The 25,909-nt window shown below is 36.1% G+C and overlaps 3 protein-coding genes and 1 long non-coding RNA gene across 4 annotated transcripts; 1 reads left to right on the top strand and 3 right to left on the bottom strand.

Moving 5' to 3' along the window:
* Positions 1-223: 223 nt before the first annotated feature.
* LOC120007851 lies at positions 224-3,424 on the bottom strand. The gene is made up of 4 exons (XM_038858315.1): positions 3,357-3,424; positions 2,785-2,965; positions 1,521-1,621; positions 224-859 (listed from the first exon to the last, which is right to left on the bottom strand). The coding sequence occupies exons 2-4, from the start codon at positions 2,880-2,882 to the stop codon at positions 390-392; spliced, it is 669 nt and encodes a 222-aa protein (XP_038714243.1). The 5' UTR covers positions 2,883-2,965; positions 3,357-3,424; the 3' UTR covers positions 224-389.
* Positions 3,425-6,222: 2,798 nt separating this feature from the next.
* LOC120007808 (vacuolar-processing enzyme-like) lies at positions 6,223-9,103 on the top strand. The gene is made up of 9 exons (XM_038858263.1): positions 6,223-6,426; positions 6,532-6,696; positions 6,987-7,143; positions 7,277-7,362; positions 7,653-7,852; positions 7,966-8,014; positions 8,125-8,349; positions 8,434-8,640; positions 8,751-9,103. Exons 1-9 carry the CDS (start codon positions 6,223-6,225, stop codon positions 8,895-8,897), a joined length of 1,440 nt encoding a protein of 479 aa, XP_038714191.1. The 3' UTR covers positions 8,898-9,103.
* On the bottom strand, positions 8,789-9,278 carry LOC120007809. The gene is made up of 3 exons (XR_005470255.1): positions 9,183-9,278; positions 9,015-9,057; positions 8,789-8,927 (listed from the first exon to the last, which is right to left on the bottom strand). It is a non-coding gene; the product is annotated as an uncharacterized LOC120007809 (long non-coding RNA).
* Positions 9,279-12,501: 3,223 nt separating this feature from the next.
* On the bottom strand, positions 12,502-25,904 carry LOC120007687 (mannosyl-oligosaccharide 1,2-alpha-mannosidase MNS1-like). Its single transcript, XM_038858082.1, has 14 exons — positions 25,484-25,904; positions 24,185-24,232; positions 23,520-23,711; positions 21,485-21,597; positions 20,907-20,972; positions 20,404-20,575; positions 18,609-18,698; positions 18,253-18,377; positions 18,067-18,132; positions 17,761-17,869; positions 17,580-17,678; positions 13,821-13,901; positions 13,575-13,745; positions 12,502-13,177 (listed from the first exon to the last, which is right to left on the bottom strand). The coding sequence occupies exons 1-14, from the start codon at positions 25,640-25,642 to the stop codon at positions 12,932-12,934; spliced, it is 1,737 nt and encodes a 578-aa protein (XP_038714010.1). The 5' UTR covers positions 25,643-25,904; the 3' UTR covers positions 12,502-12,931.
* Positions 25,905-25,909: the final 5 nt, after the last annotated feature.

The raw sequence follows: 25,909 nt of genomic DNA, 5'->3' as shown, positions 1-25,909 counted from the left end.
TAAAAAAAAATAATAGTAAAAGAGTTGGAAGGTGATCCAACCAGCAGAACATGTATGCCCTCTCTCTGTGATGGTCATGATGAGTCAGTTAACCATCTATTACTGCATTGCAAAGGAGCATGGGGCCTCTGGTGCAAAGTACTGGAGTGTATCTCGGGTGATTCCAAACTCTGTGAGTGAGTTTTTTGATCAATGGAGAGCTTGTGTGTTGGGGAGTTTCGAATAAAAAAATCTGGGGAGTTTCCATTTAGGACTGACATGCCTCTAGTTTTGCACTATTTACACCAGAAAATCTACCCAAATTACACTATTACTTCAATCAACATCTCCATCGACAAATTGTCAGACTATATCCACACAAACCTATTCAGAAAGTTCTTGCACAAAAATCACCTAAGCCGCCTCCTCTTGACAAGTCCAACGTCCCTTCGAGGATTTCTTGCTTTGATTATTTGAAGTCGTTTGGAATTTCTTCGTCTTCGAGATCCGCCCTTAACATGAACAGACACTTCTCTGGTTTTCAACCTTACATGGTGGTGGTGGTGGTGGTTGTGGAGTCGACGATTATTGTCAAGACCCCTCACTGACTTTCGCTTTCTACTGATACTTAACTGGTGATATTTATCTGAAAAGTCACTTTCAGAGCTTGAACTGTTATACCCTCTTTCGATGTCTTGAAAACGGCGCCGCCGCCGGCGGTTGACACGCTTAGTGTTCATTAACTTGTGCCACAAGAAGCAGGTCATATCTTCTAATGCAAACCAATATGTCTCACAAGCTGCCCAACACATCCTACATAGGCTTCTTACTATGCATTGGCAAATCCCCACCTTGAATAATAAGTAGAAGAACAACAACGCTGAAAACGCAAAATAATGGAGAAGTTGATCAATGTCTATCTTCACAAAAATACACACATATAGACAAATACAACAAGTAACTAGTATGTTTATGTTGATTTCATGTATATTGATCTGCTTATCATGTTCAAATCCAGAAAGGCCTCGTCATCACATTCCGTAAAATCAGACAAAAGAATGAGATTCAACAGGCATGTTTACAGAAGCTCAAATGTATGTACGATGCATTACAGAATCTAAAAGACGTGCTCCATAGTTCTTTTGATCCCTTTATAGCGAAAGCTACCCTCAGAAATGCCAATGATACTTCTAATTTGAAGGGAGAGAAATTCAAATATAATGGAGAAAGTGCTGCTTTAAAAATAATCCAAAAAAAATGGCCTTTATTGAAACATAGTTGCTTTGCATCATAGGTTTTTCTTTTCGCCGAAACAATATAGAAGTTAATATGCAAAAAAACATTTCATTGTTCACAAAGTATAGCAATTTCAAAGTGAACATATGGGGGAAAGAAATGATGCAGTTGAAAAGTGAACTATAATCACAGTTTATAAAAAATAGCACAGTTCCCTGCGTTCATAGTAGTTGGTGAACACCTCCGAACATTGCTACCAGGCAGACCTTAAATGAGAGCACCACCAGGTAATAATTAAAACTTACTTAAGTAGCAAAGGACTAATATCATCAACAGTTTAACCAGATTGGAGACGCATAAATGCTCAATGAAACAGATCACGTCCCATGGTCCTGCACAAACGCCCCTGCAGAATCAAGAACATCAGGATTGTACTGTCCAGAAACTGGAATGAAAGAATAAAAGAATCCAAAACAAAGACATGAAAACAACATTTCTACGCACGAAAAACACGCCAACAATGCTGTCGGAAAAGAGAAGAACCTCCCCATCATATAAATCACATAATGTTTGGGGTGATTATACGTACAAACAATAACTATAAACTAATTATCTGAATATTAATTTTCATTTACTCCTCCGAGTCCATAAGAGTGGCATGACCACCCAATGGTACTTAAGAAATTAAGCTTTATGAGATCACCCGCAAATGTTGACCTCCTCAATGTTGAAAGGTCATTATATTGTACTTAAGCAAAATTTGACAGCATACAAGTTATTCTACTGTCTACAAAGGAACAGGCGAGTCCACTGCAAAGCTAGAGTATTTACTTTTCAGATATACTGCCTCAGTGATAATGTTGAACGGTGCATATGTTAGATCAAACTCCAAATAACATATCTTAGGCATGGGGTTTGGAGTCAAACTAATCACAGCAAATCCAAACTTCCGCTCCAAAATCTAAAAAACGAGTACAATCCTCGGTGAATTCCGAGTTATAAATAGAGTTAACTAGTATGAAAATATCAGAGCCCAACTTATTGGCAGGAATTTTGAATGGAAGTATCATATCAATAATTTCTGGATGAAACCAAAAACATTCAAAATTTTTAGTTGAAGATCCCATAACCATAAGGACATAGCACGGCACCCTTGTTGACTTATTGTGGTTACTTCTGATAATTCATAAAAAATTTCTATTCGCCCACCAATTTTTCATAAAATTATATATAAATAGTACACATATATACCAGCCAAGTTTAACGAAAAAATATTTTGGTCCAAGCTTATAAAAACATTATTTAATGAAATCTTAAAAGGCACTTCAAGGAAACTCTGCCTTCTCCTGATTCACCTCCTTCAAATTGCTCATTTAATTATCATCTCAGCTTAAATGTTGAACAAATTGCAAAATTGCACTAAGTCTAGAGTATGAGACGAGGAAAGCTCATTGACTTAAGAAAAACATTAATCTAGTGAATGAAAGACTGCTTTTACTATGTCATACATTTATTGAACACCCAACATTCTAATCTATTTGCACAATTAAAGAAACCAGAAATTCTTACTCGCATGATCCACCGAAAATAGTCTTGAAAGGAGCGACAAAAGCATTTCCAAGAACACCTCCAATTCCATTAGCAGCTTTACTGATTACAGTCCCCATTGATACACAAACCCAAGTCTACTGCTTCAACACTGTCCTTACATCGATTCCCTCACAAATTCCTACTCTCCATCGTGCTCGCACTGACACGAGGAAACACAAAAGGTTAAAAAAGATATTAATAATTGAGAGTTTTGAAATTAATTTATGGAAATGAACTTGCAAAATTAAACCCTTAGAGCATGCTCTCTTCGTATTCATGGTTAGACATAATTTTGTTCGCTCTGATCCCTCTTAAACCAAAAAAAAAAAAATTGCGATTCATATCACCGTGCCTGATTATTTCTGGTATACAAGCCTCCATATATGCATACACAAACACATTGAATTTCTTGTGTAAAAAAATGACTATTAATCGCCATTGACACCCCAACAGAGATTTGTGGCATTTTTTTTTTCTTTTCGTTCTTGAAAGAAAAACACTACGGAGTCTAAAGATGATAGAAAATAAATCAAAGAAAAACAAACCACAACCTGAGATCTGACCATCATCACACAAGTGAAGCGAACAGAAAGCAGTACTCCATATTCGTTCCAGAGAGGCCAGAGAGGAAATGAGGAACGGTTATCAACGGCAACGAATTTGAACGGAAAATGGTGGGCCGTTATGTGGGCTTTTGTCTTGGGCTTCTTTCATCAGATGTACTATTTGGGCTTGTTACACTCGACAATCGACATGCTCTGAAGTCTAAACTGCAAAATAAAGGATAAATAACATTTTTGGTCAGTTACCAAAAAAGAAAAGCTACAAAATATATGAAAATATGTCAAAATTATCGTTTAAGCTAACCAAATTACAAAATTGACAGCAGGTTTTACACCATAAGTGACCAAGTGGTAAATTTTTTCCCCTCCGGTGACTCGGTTGTTGAAAAATCAATCTTTCCATGACCCAAAGTATGGGTGAAACGGTCAGTTACGATCATTTTTTAATCAATTTACTGACATGAATTTAATCGATTGATCGGTCGGTTATTGATGATTATTTTGGTTATCGATCAGTTTAATTAAAAAAAATTCATGTCAAAAAATTGGGAAGGCAAAGTCCGGAATCGGACAATCTAAAACGGAAAATATTATTGGTGTGTATAGAGTGTGAATTTACAACATTGTTGATGGTAAGAAACTGTATTTCTCTAATTACGCAAAAAAAAAAAAAAAAAGGAGGATTTATCTATATGTGTTAGCATATGGTGTTTTGGAGGATCACATTGACTGAACAACAATTATGCAGTCATAAATCAATGGCATGATATGTTCAACTCGACCATCCAAAGGCGAATGCGAGTCAAATTGATTGTAGATAAATTCTTTTACCAGAATGACTCAAGTTGGATGGATATAACTTAAATTTTGAGAGAGTGAGAAGATCCAAACACTTGGAAACTTTTGGTCGATGCATTACAAGGTGATGGGATGACAATGACAATGAAAAAGTATATTACTTTTTTTAGGGTTGGAAAACTAGATTTCGAGAACCAAACATCACCTAAATCCTAAAAATGGTTATTTATCTCTACCTTTAAGCCTACGTGGCTTCCGTAATATACCCTCAAGAAATAATATACTTACTCATTGACATGTATGGGGATGCGGATTTACAACAAATTTTTGTATTATAGGGGTCTGCCAGTCACTTCTCGCCTTGCTCTTCTGGATGTTCCTTTCAAGGAATACCAGCATGCTTGTATAGCCACGGTTCAAACCATTCTCAATGCTGACACAATCTTTGGTACGCTCTTTACTAATTATAATATCCCCTTAAAGATCGTGATGGGATCATGATAATGACATGATGAGTAAAAGTATATTATTTCTTTTATGGTTGAAAAGTAGTGTAACTTTGACTTTCAGTTACGTTTAATTTTTCTAACTGACTACTACGTAGGGCTGTTATTGGTACGGTTACCGTTACCAAACACAGAATACCGTTACCATACCAATTCTTTCGGTAACTCAAAAAATGTTACCGTTACCGTTACCGGAAGAGTCGGTATACCGATGGTCGGTATACCGATCGATCGGTAATGGTAAGTCGGTAATTGGTAAATTTACCAATTCTTAAACTTATTTAAAAAAGAGAAAGAAAAAAAAATACATCAAGTAGTATTGTGTTTAATAGTCATTGTATGAAAGTACAACACTTTCATCTTGCCTACAATACCAATAATAAAAGTAATAGATTAATGAGAAGGATCATTGTGCTACATGTGAATAAGAGAAAATACCTATCAATCGGAGAAAAAAAGAAAGGAGAATTCACATAACATTATTCCAACAATCTATAACGGAAAATCTTTCATTTCATTAATTTCTAATATTTTTAGTATCCGAAGTGTTTTAAACTCCATAGCATGAAAGCTAGAAGAAACAAGATAAATAAAGATAAAAGACCATAATGGAAATGGAGAAGAAAAGCATGTAATCAATACCAACAAAGCATTTTGTTATGTAGCAAACGCTGCTTTAAAGTTAATGAAATTGCTACGAGTGATATATAAATGATAACCCTAAAAATAATAAATGGTCTAGATTAAATTAGATCAATCTAATGGTCATAATTAAATAAAACTAAAACTAAAAATAATATTAATATATATTTAATATATATGTCGGTAATCGGGAAATTTACCGGTTTTGAACTTTGCTTACCGTTACCGTTACCGAAATCATCGGTAAATTTACCGTACCGAACAATTGGTAACGGTATACCAATCTTCTGTTATTTTCGGTAACCAATTGATCGGTAATGGTATACCAATGGATAATTTACCATACCAATAACAGCCCTACTACTACGTACTTTGAGCTTTTATGGGAGTTACATATGGAATCCAAAATCTTACATTATCATTAATTAATTAGGTCAAAACAAGAGTTTTCACCACCTGGTATATAAGTTGTTACTTGTGGCAGAAGAAATTAAAATCAATCACATGAGAAAGCACATCCCCACACCTCCTCTTCATTCATCTGACAAGAGTTCAAAATGACGGATTTCTCAATGTTTATGTTGTCTCAAAATGGAATAAACATCATTCAATCTCAACCGTCCATTTTAGTTTTAGTTACAACCTAATCAATGCATTTTTGGACTTAATTGAGTAGGTTAAGTATATATGTCTATATATACATACACATTATGTCAAGGCAGAAGATGCATGACACCCAGAAGAGCAAGATTAACAAGCAAATCAACAAGCTAGTGAGCATTCTTAGTTCCATCATCATTGTCTTTGTTTCTCCTTTTCCTTCTCCTTATATATATATATATAGATAAGTGCATATTGATAGTATCTAAACCTAATTTCCTAATCTTTTTTGTACCCAGATTACAAAAATGACGAGGAATTATGCAGTGGTACTTGTCTTACTCACAACATTATTGTTGAGCTCTTTTGTTGTCAATGGTTTTGGCAATGCGAGGAGCATTAAATCGGATTCTTCGCAGTCGGAAATCGATCATAAAGATGGGAAAATCAAAGGAAGAAGATGGGCAGTTTTGGTTGCTGGATCAAGTGGCTATTGGAATTACAGACACCAGGTGCATTCTATCTTCTAATGATATTAATTAATTAGCTAGTTTCGTTTTATATATCAATTGTCTGATGTTTTTTGCTGTTATATATATATATATATATCAATGCAGGCAGATGTATGTCATGCCTATCAAGTGTTGAAGAAGGGAGGAGTTAAAGATGAAAACATAATAGTGTTCATGTATGATGATATTGCTTTCAATCATGATAATCCCAGGCCTGGCATCATTGTTAACCATCCACATGGAGAAGATGTTTACGCTGGGGTTCCCAAGGTACTTAGTTTTTTAATTTCTTAATTTTTCTTTATAACGCAGAATGTGGTTCTTGTCAACCAGTCTTTTTTGAGCCCACTCGTCCAAACCATTGGGACCCCTTTAGAGGTTCTAACCAAGGAGCACGCAAATCTCAGAAACGCATGGTTTCACCTCCAAAAATAACTTATCTAGCCGGAGAACGTATTAGATAGTACCTAAACCTATAGGTCCTTGAGCAGACCTCATGTTAGCCCTAAGACGTTGGTCTCTAACTAAAATTAATATGATTTTTTGCTTAATTTGTGTAGGACTATACAGGTAAGCATGCCACTATTGAGAACCTATTTGCAGTCATTTTGGGGAACAAAAGTGCACTCAATGGAGGTAGTGGCAAAGTCGTAAATAGTGGACCTCATGACCACATCTTCGTTTTTTATAGTGACCATGGTGGTCCTGGAATCATTGGTGAGTTTTTTTTTTTTTTTTTAATTAATTAATTAATTAATTCAATCCAAGAATACTTTCATAATTTAGATCAAATTTTTGATTCATTCAATTTCCAGGAAAATAACATGTAATTAATTACTTGTTTTGGTAGAAATGCCACAAGGTGAGGATCTATATGCGAAAGACTTGATAGATGTATTGAAGAGGAAACATGCTGCTAATACATACAAAACCATGGTAATTACACATATTAATTCATTTTTCTTAAGAGAGAGATGGCCGGGTCATGGGAGGCTTTTGTGAAGCTAACTCTCCTTTGTGGGTTTCGGCCTCTTTTTTCGAAACGTACTCCAGCTCAGTCTTACCTTGTTTCCAACGTGAAGAAGACTAGGTTGGCAGCCCGAGTTTAGAGTTGACTCGGATTTCTAGTGGATATGTTGAGCTAGAGAATTCTCAGTTACCAAAAAAAAGAGATAGCTGGGCCGGGTCAAGACTATAATTTATTTATTTATTTTGTGAATATGTAGGTATTCTATATGGAGGCATGTGAATCAGGGAGCATGTTTGAAGGATTACTTCCGGAGAACATGAATATATACGCAATGACTGCTTCCAATGCCGAAGAAAGCAGTTATGCAGTCTATTGTCCTGGAGATTTCCCTAATCCTCCTTACAATTATGGCACTTGTTTGGGTGATTTGTTCAGCATTTCTTGGCTCGAGGACAGGTTCATTCTTATATATATATATAATATTGTATGTATAGCTTTCAGAAATTATATCCAAAATTTCTCTTTATTTCATGATAATATACTTTAATTATATTAATATATGCAAGCAGTGACATACATGACATGCGCAAAGAAACTCTGGGGAAGCAATATCAAGTGGTAAATTAATCCAGTTGCTTTCAAATTCTGCATTCAGAAGTAACTAAATTCTTAAATATACATGCTTTTGATCTATTTAAGAATTATTTGAGGTGTTAATTATATTACAGGTGAAAAGAAGAACAGCTACAGATAGTTTGGATTATCGCTCTCATGTTATGCAATATGGAAGTAAGAAGATACAGAAGGACTCACTCTTCAAATACATCGGAACGAACCCGGTGAACGAAAACTTCACTTTCAATAACAATTATTATGCTCCAGAGGCAACATCAGTCAGTACAAATGCTGCTCCTAATCAACGCGACGCGGATTTGCTTCATTTCTGGCACAAGGTCATTGTTGATCCATTCCATTGTTTATCTGTACTAGAACATGATTATGATATTTAATCTTCATGTGGGTATGTATATCTACAGTTTCTAAGATCCCCTGAAGGGTCTGCAAAGAAGATTGAAGCACAAAAGAAGCTAGATGAACACATTTCACATAGAAGACATGTTGATCAAAGTATAAACCAAATTGTAATGTCTGTATTTGGGAATGAAAATGGCATGGAGATGGTGAAGTTAGTTAGAGCTGCAGGACAAACTCTGGTGGATGATTGGGATTGCTTAAAGATGCTGGTAAGTATATCTATGCACATATATACACACACACACACACACACACACACAAACACACCAAACAATACAATTATTGAGAAACTGAATATGATGCTTGTATGATTATGCAGGTGAAAACTTTCAAGAAACATTGTGGACCATTATCAACATATGGGTTGAGGTATACGAGAGCTTTTGCAAATATGTGTAATGCTGGTGTGAGTGTGGACCAAATGGCTGCAGCATCAATTCAGGCTTGTGGGGAAACGACTTTCTAATTCCATGGAGCTTTTTTCGCGTAATTTGTTCTGGCAATGCAAAAAACTATGAATAAATGATTCAATAAAATAAGATCTTGTGAAATAGTAGCCTTTGGACACAAGAATGGTGCAAACTTATGGTTGGGGACTTTTGTCGAACATTTGGTGGGCGCTCCTCCTGCAAACAAGCGAACAGACCACGAAATCAAGGTATAAAAAAAAAAGCAATAAGGAACAATCAGTTCGCAATCATCGCTTCAATATATGTACTCAATACAGCATCCAACAACAATAGAAAATTACCGTGTCAACTATCACCAAGGACAATCACTACTAAGAACAAGAAGAAGAAAAAAAGAGACTGAAAGGAATACAATTACACTATTCATAACAGCAAAATGACGTAAATGGGTATATTTCATTTTGAAATCTATAAGTAACCTATTTAATTGAAATGTTATACTAAATGACTAAAATGCTTGTTATAATTGTGAAAAAATATTCATATTTTTTAAAAACGCTTATTATCCTTTTAACAGTGACTTTTTTTTAATATCTAATCTCTTTATTTGAGTTTTATTTATAATTTTTATGTATATAAGTTTTTTTTTTTAAGTTTTTATCAAATTTTATCAATATGATATTTTTTTTTTAGAAGAATCAATATGATAATTTTAGTTGTAAACAAAATTAATCAATCTTTTTTTTTTTTGAAATACCATAGAGAATTACATTTACTGTTGGAATCGAATATTGAACACACATATAACAAACCCAGTGGATTACGAGCCGAGCCAACTCTTGTTGGTAAACTTAATTAATCTTATCAAATTAGATACACAACAAAATAATAAATTGTTTGACATAACTTATTTGTTGTCAAAATAAACAAGCTTATAAGCTATGACAAAATAAGATAGTTTATAAGCTATGTGTTTGGCAAAACTTATGACTGACACTAGTTTATAGGTTCTGAAAAAATATATTACAGTTAAGTTTGAAAGATAAAATAAAAAGGTCCATAATATTATTATCTTAATAAAAAAGAAGAAACAAAAAAAAATTCTAAAATAAATTAGAGCTTATAAATTAGTTTATCTGAAGTGTTTGGTAGAATTGCCTCAGCTTATAAGCTTTGGCAAATAGAACATACCAATTTAGATCTAAAATCCAATTCAACACACGCACATTGAAAACGTAGCACGGCCGATCTGGCTTAGATCTAGGTCCTAAAATTAAGTTTCAACCCATTAGGTGGAACTCTGTGATTGAGACATGAAAAACACAATAAAGTCCAAAATCATATATCAGATGATAAAATAGCACAAGAGAGCAATCCAAACAAAAGGATTGTAATTATATCCAAAAACATCATGACTTCAGCAACTTAAACGTGATTGGATCCGAAGACCATCGCTGGGCCGCTACCCCAACCACCCAAGATCCACTTCCATAGGAGGTTCAAAAAATCACCTCATGAAGAGACCGCTAGAGGAGCTCCTGTTATAATTTGAATAAATTGAGAGGGGATGAGAAGAAATAGAGGATATGATGGGAAGATTTGGCCTAATCCACTTGTATAGGAATTGTCTATTGTGGGCCTTCATATCAGAATGAGGCCATTTACAATTGGAAAATTTCCAAATCCCACCCCAAAAAGATGGGATAGGATCCCTCCTCCCCTCTTCTCTTATGTAGTACAAGGTTATTTATGTGTTAACATCCAATGATCAGTGTTGAAATCGATGGTAATAAAGGGTGTGGGACATGATGGGGGTGGGACTTAGAACAGTCTCTCTACAAGTGAGAGTAGTTGGGCTCAAATTTATAAACCACATGGTTGGCTCTCATATAGCCGATGTGGGACATTTTGTATTTCTAACTTTTCCTCACACTTGTAGGCTTGATTATGCAAGGTCCAACAAGTGAACTATTCGAGTTGGAGTCTATGTGGTACTCGTTATCTTGTGGGTGTAAGGGTGTTCTATCCATAAGAACATACGAAATGCTCAACAATAGTTCACTAATTGGACATCTAAATTGAGGTCCCAATGTCCTTTAATTAGGATGTTCTAACACTTAGTTGATGTATTATGCTTATCTTAGTTAGTTTTACCCTTATAGGCATTTCTCATTGGTTTTGCAAAAAACAAGATTAATTGGGCTTAGTTGGAAACTTTTGGAGCTGAAGAAAAATGTTCACAAATGAACATCTGTCCGAACACCTTCATGGGATGTTTGGACAATTAATTGGAGGGGCAAAATGGTCAAAGATCATGAAGTTGCACAGTAAAACCTGAAGAATTCACTAACTGTCTGAACACTTGTTGTAGTCGTCTGGACAATTTGTGCAGAAACCACTCTTGAAGCACGTCTGTCCAAACAACATCTGGAGCCGCCCAAACAGTTGTCTGATATCTACATTCCGAGAACAGATTTTTAAGTTGGGTTTTTGAATATTTCTAAAATGTAACTAATGGGGAACGTTTTTGTAAGGTTAGTTACGTGATTTTAGACATAGGAAAGAGAATAAACCCTAATTCAAGGTTTAGCTCGTTATGCACTTTTCTATCTGCATCTGTTGTCTATCTACTGGTACTGTTCAGACTAGCCCAAGAGCCGTTCAAACAATTTGGACCATTTCTTGACAAAGGCATTTTTGTCCAGACAGGCCCATGTGATGTCCAGACAAATTCAGTTACACAGGAGAGTATGAAGGAGGAAGTGTCTGGACAGCTCCCCAAGTCGTCTGAACACTTATCGCAGATCTGTGAGCCGCCCGGCTTTGTATAAATAGATTTTGCAAGGGTTTTTCCCTAACTTTGTTATAATTTGTGGGAGCCACACTTTGTGAGAGAATACACATTTGTGAGTGAGTGAAAGCTATCAAGGGCTTGATCTTGTTGTATTTGGTAGATTCTCCACTTTGCATTCCTTCTCCAACATAGTGAATCGCTCCTCTACCGCCCATGTAATCCAAAGGAAGATAACACAACAGTTCATAGCTGCCTTCAAACCAATAAACCAACATAGTGAATCGCTCATCTACCGTCCGCGGACGTGCGCGTACCGTAGGTTTTACGTTGAACCACGTAAATGTTGTCGTCTCTCTTTACTATTTGCTTTGATTATCTGTATGTTTAGCTTTTGGATATTGATTTAGTCAATCATTTGATGGTATTGTTGTGGGTATTTGTCAATTTAGCACTACAGTTTCATAGATGCCTTCAAACCAAGAAACCACTTCATCCAAAGGAAGATAACCAGACCATTTGGGCTTATAAGCCCAAGGAGCAAGATTATGAGCCGTAAAATTTGCTTCTCTATACGAGCGGTGGGCACTCCCACTGCTACACTTATCCAAGTCCCTTGCATATGCTCAAGATGATATCATTCCCTCTACAATCCATTTGATTTGATATCCTTCACTCTATACAAAGTCTTTGGACGCAATAAACTGGGGAAAACCGAGCCGTACGATTTTGAAACTATTTTCTCAAAAAAAAATACACAATTTACATTATATACTACTTTGCACGAAATCAAATTAGTAAAAAAGAAAGAGAGAAAATCACATGAAACAATACAACCAAAGTGCCCTACGTATTTCCAGAACCAAGGATTCAACAAACTGCAGAACTCCCAACTTATCATAAAAGTATGAATTTAACAACCCTGAAGCATAGAATTAAAATACTTTCTGATACCACACATACTCACAGTGAGAATTCTAGAAAGCAGAGAAATCAATTGAACAATACATATCCATCCAAAAATGTACGTATGGTCAATCTCATAAGAGGGCCATGAACTAATTGGAGAGAGTTTCTTTCCTATAAGACAAATAAGTATAGAAGATGAACTATGTTTTATGTTACATACAAAAAACGTCTAGCGCATAAGTTTCCTATGTTGTAAAACAATTTACCCTAACCCAGAAGGAAGAAAATTTCTAGAGCTGCATTGTTCTATAACAGAACAGCAGGTTCCTCTATTTGCCGACTAGAGCCTGGAATCATAGAAGTGATCAAGTCAGAAGCCAAGTAAAAATCTTAATGGTCACCAGACCGACCTTCCTTCCTGCCACGTGTCTTAATCGTTTCTTTATGTTGCCCATCAGATCTTTCCAAACTTTCTCCATCATGTCGAGCCACAATTCTTAGAGGGTGGGCCTCTGTGTTGAAAACCCACTCATCCAAGGAAATGACTGAAGGCGGTGAGAATAGAAGATAGAGATATTTTAAAGTCTCAGCAAGAAAGAAACTCTGCATCATATTGTCTTTGACACCACTATTAACCTGAAAGGAAAACCAATAGTCAGCACTTGGCAAAAGCAACATTCAGAACAATTTAAAGACAATATCACACGGGAAGTAAAAGTTGCTACCTTCTTTCAGAGAAATTAACACAGAAAAATTCAAAACAGAGTCGGTTGGGTTAGATGGAAGGATGACGATCAGAATGCATAAACCCAAATGTGTCATTCCCAACTAACAAAGTAGAAGCGACAAAAATGATATCCAAGATAAAATTTCAATAACCATTACATTTTCTTTGCTTTCAACATTCACATCTCAGAATGACACACAAGATAATCCAACAATATGAGGTAAGCCAACAGGAATGCAAGAAATTCCTATTGTTAACATGAAAAAAAAGTGATGATGGTCTTGTGAGGGTTTAAGAAGTGCTTACGTCTTTCAGTCCAACATATCCCGACTCTATACGGGAGTTCTTTTCAAATGCTTGGAATATATTCCAACCCCACTCTTGATACGTCTTGTTGCCAGTGAAACGCCACAGGTAAAAGAGTGATTCAACCGTCTCTGGTCTCAATATGTTCCATGATGTACCCACATTCATGTCCTGGAAAAGTTGTGTAAAACCAGACTCAGGCAACCAGACATGCATGGAAAATCACTACAATTGGGGATACCTGACCTGCCCAGCATGAAAAAAATAATTCTCTCCAGCCAATTTTGTTGGTGTTGACTGGTAGAAGTTGTAACAAGTCCAAGCAAGCTGCAAATGTAGGGGAAAGGAGCCTGTCAACGTTATAAAATAAAAAATACCGAGAAATTGCTAAAAATAAAAGTAGCAATTCCTACAACTTGACAACAATCAAGCAAATGACAGAAACACTTTTAAGTATAGTTCGCTGTACTTGCTATGAGTAATTAAAAAAGGATGCATATGAAATATCAAAATAAACATAATCTCAACAGAATTATACAAAAATATGTCACAAATGAAAGCATCAATGCTAGCAAATATCCCATCATTAGTAAACATATGTGATTTAAATTGCAATACCTTGAGACTGGGTACCTTGACATCAACTCGAAGGCAATAAGCAAACTCAGAACACATCATTTTTAGCAATACTCCCCTCAATTAAGGCATAAACAACAAAGATACTGTAAACAAATCAGGACATTGAAAGCATTTATTACATAATTATAGTGTAGTACTAGTATGAGCAAAAGATCAAATCATTTGGTAAGATGGACAAAAGGATTCATCTAGAGGCTTGGTGATGACAGCTTGAAGGAGGTTTTATCAAAGGGTTTTCAATGTAGAAGGACTAATGAATGATAGAGTCGCGCCCATACACGCTCAGCACCCAAGGCCCAACCGACACCCACCCATATGGGCCGGCTGTACCCAAGGCCTCCTAGCCCATACTAGAAAACCTTGGGTACTAAGGGAGGCCCATACCTCCCCCCTATAAACAACACCTTAGCTCCCATATCTTTCGATGTGGGATAATCCTATCAATGAATAATGATTTATCATCTTTTACTCATGACAAATTGATTATGTGTTGCAGAACTGGAACAAACCTTTAATTTAGGTGTTTAATTGAAGGGTTCAATGCAGAAGGACTAATGATTTATCATCTTTTACTGATGACATTGACACCTTTATTTTATGTGTCGCAGAACTGGAATAAATCTTTAATTTGAGGTGTTTAATTCTCTGCCTTGTGGTGGTTACAGGGCTTAAGGTGAATCTTGCAAAAAGCAATCTGATCCCCTATTGGTTAAGGTTTCAATGTAATTAATGGAAGAGATCTTGGGGTTGCAGAATAACATCATTCCTATTCAATATTTTAGTCTTCCCTTAGAAGTAAGCATAAGGATACAATGATAGAGGAATTCCATCATTGAGAGGTTCAAAAAAAGGACTAGCTGGGTAGAAAGGAGAAGCCTTTCAGAGGAAAGGAAAAATTAATATTTTTCTAATGGAAAAGAATTTCAGTCATAACGCACCAAGGAGTTGCACAAAAGGCAAGAAGTTGCTACTAGAACAGTGAAGCTTTTATGTAGAACAAATATTATCAGCAGGAACATCTATAGAAGATTCCTTCTCGTCAAAGATTCTCCTATTCCTCCGTTTCAATAAGCACTGAAGAATGGCCATAGGGACCAAGCCGTAGATTCTTCCTTTTTGTTTTGTTGTTGATCAGATTACACCAAGCCATTAATTGAGCTTCAACAGTGCAATGAGGAACCAAACTGACAAACAAAATTGCAGAAGATCCTCCATATCTTGCTGGACCAAGGACAATGCTGAAGCAGATGATCAATAAATTTAGAATTAGCCATGAAGAGAATCCTATTGAAGATATAATAAACCCGTCTGCAAGTTATCTAAAGTGAGTATTTTGCCCCAGACCACTTCCTAGCAAAAGAAAGCCACCATGGGAAGATCTTTTAGTCTCCAAACACAAGACCTGGGGTAGCTAGAGTTCCCAAACGAAAGCATACAAAATAGCTTTGGGTGGGAAGGGAAAAAATGGGATTGGAAAATGGTGAAGTTTTTTTTTTTTTTGGGCAAAGGAAACTGATGAAGCTACCAAGACAAAAAGGAGGATCGAATTTAAGAATCAAATCTCTCTCTCTATAACACTACTACACCAGGAAAATGGCATTGAAGATTTTCTAGAGATGAAACATATCTGGAGGCCCCAGGTGGTGGCTAGATATGCATCAATGGGGAGTTGGACGTCAAAGACTCAAAATTAATAAGAACCCTACGGTTTGGAGATCCATCATGAAAACCTGGGATATTTTGTTGTTGAATGCTTCTTTCAAAGTTGTAGTAGGGAAAGCATCAATCTTCTAGATGAAGCATCTGATTGGCAATGAAATTTACAACTTTACAGGATTGCTTGCAATAGGGAGGCACAAAGGCCAAAGATTGAGTAGATATAGGTAGCAGAAGGTGTGCTAGGCAATAGGCATCTTAATATCACTAGAAATGCATTTGATTGGGAGATTCACCTATGCTTGATCTTTTGGTAGACCACCTATGGTTTTAATATAAACCCTTCTAGAAAGACTGCATTTTTCAGAAGGGAAGCAACAAAGGATTTGAAGTTAGATATTCTTATAGTGAGCTTTTGAAAGACACCATCTGTAGTGGAAAGGAAGACTTCCCTTAGAAGAGCATGTGAAAGACAAGTCACTCTTCAAGAGTGGCTTTTTTCAAGTTCTTGGCCTAGTAGTAGCCACTCTTTAGGATTTCGAATAGGTTGAAAGTTCGAATCCTCCCACACGCTAAATTAACAAACATTAAAATCCATATATATTTCATAACAGATTGGTTTTTTTTCCACCTGGGAAGTAACTCAAATGAATTCTCCCAAGCAACAAATAATAAAAGGACGAAATTTGTTCAATCATAACTTTATTTGTGAGGAAATGGAAGAAGCGGTAAACCACATTTTACTCCTTGTAAGTGGACTAGTGCAATACGGGAAGTTGTGTTCAAATTCCTGAAGGTTTCCTGTTTAACAGAAGAAACTTTAGTGCAGAACTTTCATTTCCTCTACACCCATAAGGAGATAAGGAAAGTTCTTGCATCCATCCCTTGCCAACTAGTTTGAAAATTTGGAAGAAAAGAAACAAAAGAGCTTTCGATGACACTAACTCATTTGAAAATAAAATTATTTCAATTTTTGTGGGTAATAATATTAGTCTTTTTTCGCTGAAAACAGAAAGGTCGACATTTTGATGCTCTACCCTTTAGAAGTCCTTACTGGCATCACAACTACTTGACGTAATGTGGTGGCACCCCCTTGGTGCCCGTAGCTAATAAAATATTTTTCGCATTCAAGATAAAAATAAATACATAACTGCTTCCATATCACACGAGCTGCAAAACTCCACCAGAAAGCACTTCCAACAAAAAAATATTCCATGCGGCTTAAAATATTATATTCTACTTGAAACTTGAAAGTCATTATGGAAAAGGAAGCACACGGAAGAAGTCAGGCGCATTTTGAACGCAGCACCAGAACAAGAGATTAATTGTGATTCCCAGAATTGCTGGTAGTTAGAGGGGTCAGATGTAGAAGATAAAATCAATGGTGCAAGCATCCATCCAGATTCACTAAAGTATCAAGTCAGAGAAAAAGGCAGACAATTGTAGTTTTTCTTTTTCATGAACCTAGATCCACTAAAGAACCATGTGCATGCCTGAAAAAAACCAAAACACAAATGTACATGCACACCACACCCAAGTATAGGCTAGAGAATTCTATCTCCAACATTTACACTTTGAGCAACTCAGACATTAATTCTAGAAAAATCTCTGTATTTAAACCATGCCTGTGCCTGAAATCTGGACTTCACAATGTAACGAATCCAAAAGCACAAATTAAATTCGAGACAGTTTTGTGATAAGATAGATTACCTCTTCAGCAAGAGAAATGAACTTCTTAGAGTCAGCAGGCCCGTAGCCAGATGATCCTAAAGCCAGCATTCCTGGAGCAAAGCATGCCAATTCATCCATCTGCATGTAAAGAAGAAATGAGACAAGTGCTTCGAGTATCACATCATCCTTGGAAAAGTAGCATTAGTGCTATATATCTAACCTTGTCAGTCAACACATCCCCGTTTCTCTCACAAAGGTATGTAAAAGATGATGGTGTTGTTCTCCTAACCAAGCTTAAAAGACCTTTCATCGAAGTCTCCCACATTTCTCTGCTTCAAGCATTTTAAAATTGAATTTTCATATTTCAAAAATCACAGTAATGTACGGTTAACACAACATATGGGGAGGCGATGAATAATTAGCCAAAAAAATATCTAAAAAGGTAATGTATGGAGGTTATCTAGTGCATACATGCACACGCACAAGATAGAGAGAGAAAGGATAAGTATTATCATATAACACTCACCTATAAAGTTTTACGGCTGAAGTTTGGTTCCCTTGTATCCAAACTTTAAGCAAATATTCATAAAAGCTGCAGTCAAACAATGGCATCAACAGCAACAAAATTTATGGGCAGTGAATCAAGACCAAGCGAAAGGTTACTACTATAATGAAAATCCAACATATTATACAACCTTTTAGATGTATATACCTGTCACCCATGGCACCAAAGGTTATGGTTGAGTACGATCCAGATCCTCTATAAGGACTAATATAGATGGGAAGCAAACCATCAGCAGGGAAGGTTTTATTAAGCTCCAATATAACCTTCTCCACCTGGGATATCAGTTTGTAAGCCAATCAATGAACTGATGGAAGATAAAATGACAAAGTATTCTGTATTCTGTTATGCCAAAGAATAAGTTATTAAACTTTCCACATGTAAAAGGTGATTGTTATTCAATTTATTATCATATGAAACAAAGGAGGTTAATTGGTTCTTCCTCACACATGTAATGCAACTCCTATTCCATGATATACACACATATAAGAATGATACAAACATACCTTTTGCTGGTACCGTGGGTCTCCTGTCCGTTGAGAAAGAGCAATAAACTCTAGCTGCTCTGTACCAGAGTCTGCGAGAATACTGTCACCCTGGGACCAAGGAAAATATGGAAACCAAAAAAATCAATTTCATTGACTTTTCATGTGACAATTCGACAATGAGGCCAAACAATAGACCATGCTAAAAATTGATATATTGCTGTACCAGCAGCATAAGCTACTCTTATATATGATGTTGATAGGGTTCAAAAAGAAATGGTTTGGACTACCAAAAACATGAATGTGTTTTATTAATATGTTGAGTGACTTGGACTAGTTTAAGTTAATTATTTAGAAGTAAAATTTCAAATGTCTCATGGCTAGATTTAATTTCTTCTAGCAACAATATCTCATTCAAATTTACTTCCAACTTTTCTCTAGCAAATACAAATGCTTTTCACGCTTCCTAGATTACTGTCCTGGCCGCATTGACTAGGAAGCTAATGATCACATGACAGGAACCTCAAACATAAATATGTTTATAATTCAAAGTCAGGGAAAGATCAATTTTGAGTAGCAGTAGGTACATTATCATCTATATGGTGAAAGAAAAAGTTATATTTTCTAGTTTATTGTCTTTATTGCTGACTTTCGTTTTGCATTTTACAAAATTTTCCATTAATATACTATTCATTGCTCGTATCACCGAATCTAGGGATTCTCCTATTTTCTACCCTACCCCTCAAGTTTTCTCCAGAATTTAGTGGAAGAGGAGAACAGTAGCCAAAATACTCCGCTAATATACGAATTGGTCGTAGCACTGTTTCTATGAGTTATCCTGTGATTATCTTCCCTACCATCATGTTTTCAAGAATTTGAAGGATAGGAAAACAATACATTGATGAAGAATCCAAAAAAAAGATAGTAAATGCTTTTCAATATCAATTGATCTCCCTAATAAGAAGTTATGAGCTGGAGAGACATTCAGGCTTGAAATAAATATGACCTCAATGAGCTTCATATAAGCCATCGTCTGTTAGGTCTCCCTAGTGTTAGTGCACTAGAGAAACTGAAACAACCTCCTAGCTTAGCAAGTCAATAAAGCCGTGACATTATTTTTTGTGTAGCTCAAGAATATGTCAAGCATAAATGTGTTTCATATTCCTTTTGCAGTAATAGATGCAACAATCATTCTGCAATTCTTCCTTCTCAACATCATCTCAGTGTAACAATCTTCAACTCATGTTTTTAGTCATTTGGACACCCTGATTATCGAGGGGAAAGGGAATTCAAGAAGCAAGCAAACGGTAATAGAAAAGTAAACCATTCACATAAGGAAGCAGAATGTATTTTTAAACAAGTGGACATTGACATATTACTAACACAGTAACACCAAAACATATGCCACCAGATAGGCCTTCATCCTTGATTTTTTTCTCAGAGCCTATTCAAGAGAAACTATTGAAGACCCTAAATCCTCAAGCAATGGAATTCTTATTTGTAATAATATAGTTCTTGATGATAACAACCTTTCAATTGCATTCCAGACAGATTGGGTATATATAGAACCCTTAAAAGAGGTTCCTTGTCCTTACCTCCAGAAAACCTTCAATGCTCGTAGTTTAAATGCCTTTAATTGTGCCAGAAAAAGATGGTTTATCAGGGTAAGGAGCAGAGTTTGAGTAAAAAACTTCCCTAGATTATAATGTAATTTGTTAAATAACCAAGAAATTGCAATGATATCAAACAAACTCAGTATATCATTACTTCATGTATGCAAGATAGTGAAAACAAAAACTGAAAGTCAACAACCTACCCCAGTCCAGCTAGGATTACGTGCATTTCCATGTGCCAAGTTAATAACATTAAAAGGAATTCCTGTTGGAGTATCCCATGCAGGCAACAATCTATCAGCAATGTCTCTAGCCTTTTCAAGAAACACTTTGTCGCCTGAAAGGTCATATGTACTGAGAAGTCCACCTACAACTCTGGAAGTCATTAAAAAGGGCAGGAAATATCAGTAAAAGAAACTCTTCTATTTCTCACCCTATATTAATCCATGAAACTTCCAACAAGTCAGAGTCCGTCCATAATACTTGTAAACAACTTCCGTGCACAAACCTCCCATAGTGGTCGGGGTTTGATTATACAGACCTTACCCCCACATAATATGTGGAGAGGCTGTTTCCAATAATTGAACATGCGACCTCTAGTTTGCACCAATGCAACTCTACCACTAGGTCACATGCTCGCCTGTAGACTCCATAATACTTGTATACAAAATAAATTCAACAAACATATTAAACCTTATAACGCAACCTTATGGTTGTCTCAAAAACACTAGCATCATAGTCCTTGTTAAAATCCAATGAATTTGCAACCCACCTGCAAAAGAATAGCATAGCAATATCACACAGAATACAATCATAAATATGGAGTAAAGAAACATTTCAAACCTAATACTATATTTGATAACTTAGGGAGAAAGCAAAGTGGACAAATGGAAATAAAGATTAGAACACTTGAAGGATATTAGTGGTTAACATAAAGAACCAAAAAGAGCGGACACTAGAGACTTCTCAATAATGATGTGGATTCAGAATAGAAGTGGTATAAGCTAGATGTTCAATGGAGAAAGGGTTGCCATGGGAACAATAAAATTATGGCAATACCAATCAGTTCTTTTCCTGGTATTTTACCATATTCAAATGAATTCGGCAGCTATTTCATCCTTGAACCATAACATAAGTCTACTCTCACAACTTTTGAATGGGCTACTGATGAACAGAATCAAGAGATGGATGCAGCATGAAAAACGAGAGGCCCATTTACAAAAACAAACAAAGAGAGAACTCAGGAACACAAATACAGAGACGAAAAAAATCCGTTAAACTCACTCTCTAGCTCTTTGAAACTGCTCCTTGAGACCCATTATATATAATGTATCAAGAGCGTCTACGAGAGTTGCTCCAAGACCACCAAAGCTATTCACACCACTCCTTGATTGTGGCTGGAAACCAAAAAGAAAATATATTAGCATATTGACTCACTGTATACCATGCAGAGAGAGGAGGAAAAATATATAAATAATTTGTACACAAATAGAGCCGAATAACATGGCTCTAGAAACTGCTCATAATTATCTAGTCCAGATTCCAGAATATTAAGAAACATATTTCAAAGAATGATACTGAAGTGCATAATCCACTTCTCACACTACCTCTAACATCAATCAATTGACTTACACTCACGTTCATGTAAAAGTCCCCCAAAGAGATTAGTATATTATTATTAAAGAAAAGACATAATTTGTTGCTTAAAATAATTGGAAGAAAAGAAGAGATAATGGGAGAAAGTTTTGAAGTAATATTTCATAAATAGAGGATGCTACAGGTTTATCCAAATTAAGTGGCTATAAATGAGTAACTAAAATATGACTCAACCCGTTTTCATCTTGGCTGTGCCTATCACCCAGTCCTGCTCCTAGCTTTTTGACTGCATGAGCATGCTTCTTTTCTTTAAGTAGTGAAATATAATTAATTGAACGAGAATGAGGAAAGCACTTTTCAGCATTGTCACACAATCCAGCAAGCTAGAATAATCTTGAGAGCATATTTAGTTATTTACCCCATGCAAAGGAATGGGAAACCATGCATGAACACAATGTCAAGATCATGAAACCATGCATGAACACGATGTCAAGATCATGAAACCATGCATGAACACAATGTCAAGATTATAAAACCACGTCCATCTTTTGGTGATTAAAAATAAGGTAACTGAAATTCATGGGAGCATCCATCAAGCACATGAACGCAAATAAGTAAAGCATCATTACTCTGAACCTTTGAGAAATTGATAACTTCAAGATGTTGAACTTAGATCCACAAAATTGAATGCTAATCTTCAAGATGTAAATTCAATCATAGTGCTCTTCAAATCAGAGAAAAGCTTCTGATAATTTTTAAGCTTCCAATGATTTTGTTAGAGAACACAAGCTGGAAGTTTTCAAGTTAAATGAAGAGTAAACAATAAAAACTAACAGATAACAAAACATGTTGGAAGAGAGAAGACTATTCCTGGGGATGAAGTTGGAAGGGTCAACATAGGTGGACCAATCTGGTACGCCTTCCAACGCAAGAAGGTTGTTCCAGATGATCCCATTGATGTTCAGCAAAGAGGAAAAGTAAAACGAGGCCATGCTTCATGCTTGGAGTTCTTATGAGAAGTATGCAAGGGGCCAAGATGAACGTCAGCCACGGTCAAGGAGTGGCGTGAATAGCTTTGGTGGGCTTGGAGCAACTCTTGTAGACGCTCTTGATACATTATATATGATGGGTCTCGAGGAGCAGTTCCAAAGAGCTAGAGACTGGGTTTAACTGATTTTTGTCATCTCTGTGTTTGGGTTCAAGGGTTGCAAATTCATTGGATTTTAACAAGGACTATGATGCCAGTGTGTTTGAGACAACCTTAAGGTTGCGTTTATAAGGTTTAATAAGTTTGTTGAATTTATTTTGTAAACAATTATTATACAGGCGAGCATGTGACCTAATGATAGAGTTGAAGAGACGCAACCTAGAGATCACGGGCTTGAAATGTACATCCTGTCTGTCCCCAACCCCGCCCACTGTGGGATCCTTATGCACAGAAGTTGTTTACAAGTTTTTTTTACAAATGACGCTTTGATTTTAAACTTTCACAATTCAACACTTCAATTTCAAACTTCCACAAACCATAATTCCCAAGTAGTCAAACATTTGCTACGGGCATTCTCAAATTAAGCACAATGCATAAGTTGGCATAAGAAGTCATCGTGTACGAGGTATAGATGTCCATGACAAACTGCATCCTGTCTCATCAGCAAGACAGAAAAACTAGATAGGACCACTGATACTGCAATATATAACTCTATAAAGGAAATATTTTTCGTACCTGAAGTTCATCTTGGCCCCACGCATACTTCTCATAAGAACTCCAAGCATGAATCATGGCCTCTTTTACTTTTTCTCTGCGCTGAACATCAATAGGATCTTCTGGAACAACCTTCTTGGAAAGCTTACCAGATTGTTCACCTATGTTGACCCTTCCAACTTCATCCCCATGAACAGTCTTGAACTCTTCCAACTGTAAGAGCCAAAACAAGAAGTTACTCCGGACACAATTAACTCCTAGAAAACCGGCTACAATATGCACATAAAAGAACCATGGTTCACATTTGGAAAGGACAATCATAGATTACCAAACGAGACTGAAAACAATTTTGGGGGATTGTTGTTAGCAGTAAATTTGGGGAAGATTACTTTTTTTTGGGTAAGTTTTGGGGAAGATTACTATTTCACAAAAATTCAATAAAGACTAGTGGCATTGACTTTTTAATAAATCTTGACTGTTCTACATGGAAAGCATTTCTAGGTTCTTCAACGTCCAGACGACATCAGAGAAGAAATGTAAATAATCAACTACTATTAAGTATTAACCAGTACCTAGCCCCTGAAACCTACCCCTTGGTGAAGCAGCAGAATCAAAATGTTTAAGATGACAGTAAAAAAAAAAATCTTGAATGATTAACATTTGAGCACAGATGAGGGAATTCTTACCATATTTTGTAATCTGTTCAGCTCTTCATTTAACTTGGAAACTTCCAGCTGCAAGTAATATATTTGTTACGTCCATTCACTATTGGAACCAAAGAACTTCACATACAAAACATAAACGCATGATAAATCAGCTCTTGTGCACGATTACCTACCTCAAAGTGGACATTCTCAAATGAGGTGATAAATGTCCTTTTTATACTTCCATGAATAAGAAACTCAGAGTAAAATACTTGGCAACTTAATTGATGAATTTTGAGCATTAAAAGCGTAATTTTCAACGTACTAAAATAATTACAAGTTACAGTTTTGATCTCATCTCCCTCCACCCATATTTTCTGCTCTTACTAGTTTTAACTGATATTCAGAAAGGATCAAAGTTTCTTCCTACTTTTATCACCCTTCATATATATTAATATATTAGTACTTGGACTGTCTCCAGATTAAAACTTATAATGTATGGTTGTGGTACATGTGATGACTTTCCTCCAACTTTAAGCCCCCCCCCACGTGTGAGCTAGGCAACTACGATGTTTCAACACATGCACAACAAACGAGGCCCAACACTAGGCTACTCACACACACTTTGGGCAACAACAAATGGGGGTTTAAATTGTGAAGGCTAAGGTTTGAACACAAGAGCTCTCGCTCTAATACCATGTTAAGATTAGTTATTTTGTCATTTAACCCAATAAGTTAACTTGTTGGGTTGGAGCGTTTGACACGATTTATATATATTCTAACAGAATCTTAATAGGTCTCCTACTATATCTCTCAGAGCTCATTACAGTGACGTCTGTCATTATTTGTTGCAAAAACTCCTAATCATTCAAACTGGTAGTCTATCCTCTTCCGTATTGACAATTTGGCGTCAAGTCCTGGATCATCAATTTACAATTCTTGCGTATTGTTCTCAACATCCCTAACATCCTATTCTCTTTCTTCATGATAAAATAACCAAATTGATTAACTCAATATAACAATTGGAATCATATAATTCTTGACGCACAACATGATTATGCAAAAATTCAAGCAGAGAACAAAGAAAATCATTTCCTCAGCCAAGCAAACCCAAAGACAGCAATGGTGAATTCAAATTCAGCTTGATTGCTTAATTGAAGTAATCATCAAAAAATGCACACAGGTTTTGCATATTTGACATCTCATAATAAGCTCAATAGCATATTTGAATGAACTAGGAAGTAAAAAACTTCTTTCCTACAATTTCCAATCTCCCAAACACAGAACAGATGCATAAACACAAACAAATGAGTAAACCACATGCCAAAAAGATGGAAGTACCTCGTGTTCTCTAACAGTAGTCTGGCGATCCCACACAAACAAACTAGCACAAACAAACGCAATGAAGAGCAAAGCCAACCGTTTCGGTCTCTTGAGATAATACGATGGGTTACAGAACCTCAATTTGCTCGCCGATGAAGAAGATCTACTCCTCGCCATAATTAATCCGATCTCCAAACGATCCCAACAAAAAAAAAACACCAAAGAACTACAACACAATTCACCTATCCATTTTCTGTGGTTTCGAAATTTGAAGCAAGAAAACAGAAATTCGAGGACAAAGAGACGATCTTACACAAAGCCCCGTTTTGTAAGAAGAGAAGGCGTTTCGGGTGAAACGAGAAGAGGAAGAAGACGAAGAATATTAGATTCAAAGGGAATTCAAAGCAAGCACTGTTTCGTGGTTGATTGTGTAACCTGGTACGA

Source organism: Tripterygium wilfordii, chromosome 10, assembly GCF_013401445.1.
Source record: "Tripterygium wilfordii isolate XIE 37 chromosome 10, ASM1340144v1, whole genome shotgun sequence".
NCBI classification, from domain to species: Eukaryota; Viridiplantae; Streptophyta; class Magnoliopsida; order Celastrales; family Celastraceae; genus Tripterygium; species Tripterygium wilfordii.
This window is presented reverse-complemented; position numbering and strand designations above follow the sequence as displayed.

Coding starts and splice junctions, on each gene's coding strand:
- LOC120007851 (XM_038858315.1), bottom strand. CDS start 2,882: ATGGGGACTGTAATCAGTAAAGCTGCTAATGGAATTGGAGGTGTTCTT. Junction 1,622..2,784: donor ATTTTCGGTGGATCATGCGA/GTAAGAATTTCT, acceptor TTGATTCTGCAG/GGGCGTTTGTGCAGGACCAT. Junction 860..1,520: donor ATTAGTCCTTTGCTACTTAA/GTAAGTTTTAAT, acceptor TTGCGTTTTCAG/CGTTGTTGTTCTTCTACTTA.
- LOC120007808 (XM_038858263.1), top strand. CDS start 6,223: ATGACGAGGAATTATGCAGTGGTACTTGTCTTACTCACAACATTATTG. Junction 7,853..7,965: donor ATTTCTTGGCTCGAGGACAG/GTTCATTCTTAT, acceptor ATATGCAAGCAG/TGACATACATGACATGCGCA. Junction 8,641..8,750: donor GGGATTGCTTAAAGATGCTG/GTAAGTATATCT, acceptor ATGATTATGCAG/GTGAAAACTTTCAAGAAACA.
- LOC120007687 (XM_038858082.1), bottom strand. CDS start 25,642: ATGGCGAGGAGTAGATCTTCTTCATCGGCGAGCAAATTGAGGTTCTGT. Junction 23,712..24,184: donor TGAACAGATTACAAAATATG/GTAAGAATTCCC, acceptor TGGCTCTTACAG/TTGGAAGAGTTCAAGACTGT. Junction 13,902..17,579: donor TCATTTCTCTTGCTGAAGAG/GTAATCTATCTT, acceptor CTACATTTGCAG/CTTGCTTGGACTTGTTACAA.